Genomic DNA, 4,435 nt, shown 5'->3' on the forward strand with positions numbered 1-4,435 from the left:
ATCAAACATTTTGTATGCAATATTTTGACATTTAAAAGGCTTATAAAATGCTTCAACAATGCATGTAAAAATGCTAATTTGTTATTTTATTTGAATTAACGTTGAAAAAAGCCACGTTAGAAAAAATAATTTCATTTTGATTCCCTCAAAGTTGCACCAAAATAAAATTAAGGGTATGTTGCAATTTGCTGCTTTCTAATATCGGGAGTTTAGTTGTAAAAGAAAAAAAAAAGTCTATAATCATTTTTGTAAACACACCTTTGTAAGGAAGGCCAATCAATTCTATTCCCACTACCGTGATTAATATTCCCCTTGAAACAACATTTGAAATTATTAATGTCGATGTATCATTTTTAATTTCCGAGTAACGACTCACGGAACTCTGTTAAAGATGGGTATCATGATTTGGAAAGTAATACACCATTTCAATCTAAGCCAACAGATCATTCTTAGTGGAAAGCATTATCTGTTCCGCCTATGATCAGAATCTTCTTGGAGACTTTCTACCTACTCCAGTTAATCTATTATCTAACAATATCGAAATTGCCCTAAGCCTGAAATCACGACGATTAGAAGGGGGCCAGGAGGGTGTCATGACGTAGCCCCTCCGACGCTCAAGTCAGACACTGAGGATATAAGGGGAGCAACTAAGGGTGATGCTGAAAATCAATAGATTGAATCTCAATGAGTTGGACTCACAAACCTGCTATTTATAGGAGAATACTTGGGCATGTCATGGGCTTTCTACCTTGGCTAAAGATGGGCCGGGGCCCATGATCCGGTGTGGATCAATTTGGATGGGCTCATCCCCTGGGTTATCAATGTTGTTTGTGCAAGTTTCATTATGCCTCTACCAGTCATTGCATATTATTTTGTCCGGTCATTAGACGTATTTGGAAAATTCAGTACTGTTTTGGTAGTGCTTAAAATCGCGTTGTAATGCTTCTTTTTTTTATTGCGCTTTAGTTGTGTCGATGATATTCAAGCAGGAGGATTTCGAACTGTTTGTGGTTATGTGTTGGGCATTTGGGCTGAAATTTGTAAAAGAATGCATGAGTATACTGGCCAGCAATCAAAGGTTAGCATAGATTGGGCTGATGTGCTATTGGACTCAATCCGAAAGATCGATGTGTGATAATGTAGGGAGTGAAGCTCAGCAGAATTCGGATATTTCTTGGAAGCCTCCGATACTAGATCATTTCAGGATAGACGTTGATGCGGGCTTCGATTATGCTTGTAACAGATACAGTGTGAGAGACTCGCTTGGTCTGGTTCGTGGTGCTGTTATTCGCAATCCAAATACAGTCCAAGGAGCAGAATTATTAGCAATCCGGTGTGGTATGGATTTTTGTTTGAAACTTGACATTACCAATGTGTGCGTCTTCTCTGACTCTTGGGATGCTGTTAAAGCTGAGGAGGAGCTTGGTCCAGTGGGTGTCTTGGTTTCGGAGATCAAGTCTATGTTTAGGTACAACTCTTTGATCTCTGTTTTGCACATAAGACGCTCGGCCAACAACATCGCCCATCTCTTGGCTAGAAAAGCTGTGACAATTTCTTTGCAATTAGAATGGTCAGATGGTTCTCTTCCATCATGGCTACAGGATAGTTTGAAAAATGACCTTGGTCAAACAATTTTTATGACATTCCTTTAATTTTATTTTTTTTTGTTCGCAAAATGACCTTCAAACACACAAAAATACAATAACTAAACAATGGTAAAAAATCAATAAGGTTATGTTTCAAATTCACGGTCAAACAAAGGCCCTTTACTTAAATAATTGCGTACGGAATCCCATTCCATTCATTATATTGTCGATTGGATTCATTCATACAGAAAGTGGTATCAGAAAAAGAGTCGGATTCTGTTCGTACAATTGGCCTTAACAAATTCTTGTAGAAGTAAGAACAAGCAATGGACAGGAACCCAAAATCCACGCCCTCGTTTTTCAAGGTTTTGATCGACCAAGACTTCAATCGCCGACTCGTAAGTGTTTAGATCCTTCTATTCAGCATTTGCTAGTAATTTTACACACGAAGAATTCGAATTTAACTGAATTTTTTTTATGGATTTGACGATGCAGCGGTTGCCGCCTGCTTTCGTGAAGAAATGGGGAGAAATTCTACCCCAATCCATCGCCGAACTCAGGACTAGTTCTGGGACATTGTGGGATGTGAAGTTGGAGAAACAGGAGGATCATAATTATTACTTTGCTGGAGGGTGGCCGAAGTTTTGTGAAGATTTAGGGCTTGCAATTGGAGAATTTGTGGTGTTCTGGTATAATGGAAGGGCCATATTTGATGTTTCTGTGTATGGAATCAGTGCTTGTGAGAGGAAAATTACAGCAATTAATAATCCGGTCGAAGATTCCGATCCTGATGAAGCTGGTGAGTTTGGTAACATAATATGCCTATGGTTAGCTCCCCTATTGTTTTCGTTAGGGCTTTATCTGTTTATTTGACTGTTTCACACGATTCAATCGGTGGCATATAGGGCTTGTCCCCCAACTGTAAGAAAGAAAAGAAACAATTTTTATGTTAAAAAAACATCAATTAGCCAAATTCATGTGTATTTTGCTGTTGATTTGCAGTGAATGATGCTCCAGTGGCAGAAGATTTGGATGTAAAGGTAAAAAGCGAGGATGAAGAGTGGGCTGATCCTCGAGATGAATCTGCTGCTGGCAAGATTGGACGTTTTTCCAAGATACTGGATAGGCGAGAATCCTGCAGATTGGTGAATATTCTGTCATATCCCAAGTTCCACTTTTTATTTTATCGGTACTCAAAACGTTTGCTTACTTTTTGTTGTCACGACCACAACAGGACATCCCAAAATATTTTGTGCTGTCGGCTGGAATCGCTGAAGATAGAACGATACATTTGCAGGACTCAAAATTGAGGCTGTGGCCGGTTCAGATGGAATCTATTCCCCGGCAAAACAGGGCATACCGATTTGCACTGACTGCCGGGTGGAATGATTTTCTAGTAGGCAACAAGGCTGCTCCTGGAAGCACGGTTCTGCTCGAATGTGAAGAGCCTGGTGGCAACTTAGTGAAAGCCAAGGTTTTGAATAAGGGGACAAATGGAGGAAAACTTTTCAAGCCCCGGAGACTAAAGGGGAGCCCTTCGAAACTTCGTATGCCTCATGACTTAAATGACTTGCCATGTAAGGAGGAATGTGTTTTCTTTTGATTTTGTAGGGGTTTCGATCTTGGCTGAGGGTCAAAGTCTTGGAACTTTGATCAACTCTTTCGTGTTGCTATTTAGCTACGATCCGTAATATAAATCGAATGAAAATTAACTTATGAGTATTGGTACCGTTTCATGCCTCTGATAGTAGCTAAAAAGCACTTCAGAACCAGAGAAGCCGAGCCATATTTGATCAGTAAATTTCTTGTTTGTGATGACTATGGTTTTGGAAATTCCCATGGACTTGCTTTTTCACTGATATTTGTAGTGGTGAGGCCCCTGAACGAATAGTAGCTATGCTACAATCAATCCCATTGGATAGACCAAATGTCACACAAAATAATTCGTTGAATGGATCATTTTTGTGAATTCCAATAACGATGTGTAAAAAAAATTAAATTTCACCCAAGTTCTTGCAAGAAATTAAAGAAATGTACTTTAATAAATTCAATTGGTGACAATAACAGAGGTTCAAAACAAGAAAATTACCAGTAAAATCTTAAAGCGTGTGTGTGTGTTGTCACTGTTGCCTATAAAAAAAGGCTGTGATTGAAAAATAAATTCAAACTTATATTTTCAGATCTCGAACAATAGGAAATGCACGACGATTAAAGTGGTCAGTTTCAATTTAAATTTTTTTTTGAGGTTTTCTTAACCAACCCTAATATATATATGCATGATGACATTATACTTTATCTATATATTCATGCAAGCTGCATAGATAAAATTTTTTAATATACAATATGTACTATGAGATCTGCGTCGCAATGTAAGATCATGAAGCTCATTAGGAAGTGTATCTTATATTCTAAATAAGTTCTTAGTCGATTCAACCGCCTAAAATAAGAATAAAGATCGCTCGAGCTCGAGAGGTCGAGACTAACTTCTGTGGTATATACGCTATGTTTCATTGGCAAAGACATGGAGAATGTCCATTCACACAGATAGATGATCATATGATAATGCACTGAACAAATCTCTTTCGGATTGCACAAGTGTTTCTCACTTATCGAGTTGAATAATCCGCGATTATGGTTGTACACCATTAGTCCTTTGACTCGAGGCAATGTAAGGGCTATACATACTAGCATGCACTTTCATCCGTTTGTCGACTCCATTGAAGGTCATCAGGTGGTGAGGTTGAGTGTAATTTCGAAATACGTAGGAACAAATGCATTGTAGTCGGGGATTCACCGTTCGCTTACGGGTGAAGATATCTTATGTCATATGATGAGTTAATAGTACAGAG

At 38.6% G+C, this 4,435-nt stretch overlaps 1 protein-coding gene across 1 annotated transcript; it reads left to right on the forward strand.

Moving 5' to 3' along the window:
- Window positions 1–1,792: 1,792 nt before the first annotated feature.
- LOC142527818 (B3 domain-containing protein REM10-like) lies at window positions 1,793–3,326 on the forward strand. The gene is made up of 4 exons (XM_075632777.1): window positions 1,793–1,984; window positions 2,082–2,385; window positions 2,589–2,731; window positions 2,821–3,326. Exons 1-4 carry the CDS (start codon window positions 1,913–1,915, stop codon window positions 3,187–3,189), a joined length of 888 nt encoding a protein of 295 aa, XP_075488892.1. The 5' UTR covers window positions 1,793–1,912; the 3' UTR covers window positions 3,190–3,326.
- The last annotated feature ends 1,109 nt before the right edge of the window (window positions 3,327–4,435 follow it).

Source organism: Primulina tabacum, chromosome 15 (assembly GCF_025594145.1).
Source record: "Primulina tabacum isolate GXHZ01 chromosome 15, ASM2559414v2, whole genome shotgun sequence".
In the NCBI taxonomy this organism is placed as follows: domain Eukaryota; kingdom Viridiplantae; phylum Streptophyta; class Magnoliopsida; order Lamiales; family Gesneriaceae; genus Primulina; species Primulina tabacum.

Excerpts from the sequence above, each read along its gene's own strand:
- LOC142527818 (XM_075632777.1), top strand. The coding sequence starts at position 1,913 with ATGGACAGGAACCCAAAATCCACGCCCTCGTTTTTCAAGGTTTTGATC. Across the intron at positions 1,985-2,081 it reads AAGACTTCAATCGCCGACTC|CGGTTGCCGCCTGCTTTCGT; the intron begins GTAAGTGTTTAG and ends TTGACGATGCAG. Across the intron at positions 2,732-2,820 it reads GGCGAGAATCCTGCAGATTG|GACATCCCAAAATATTTTGT; the intron begins GTGAATATTCTG and ends CGACCACAACAG.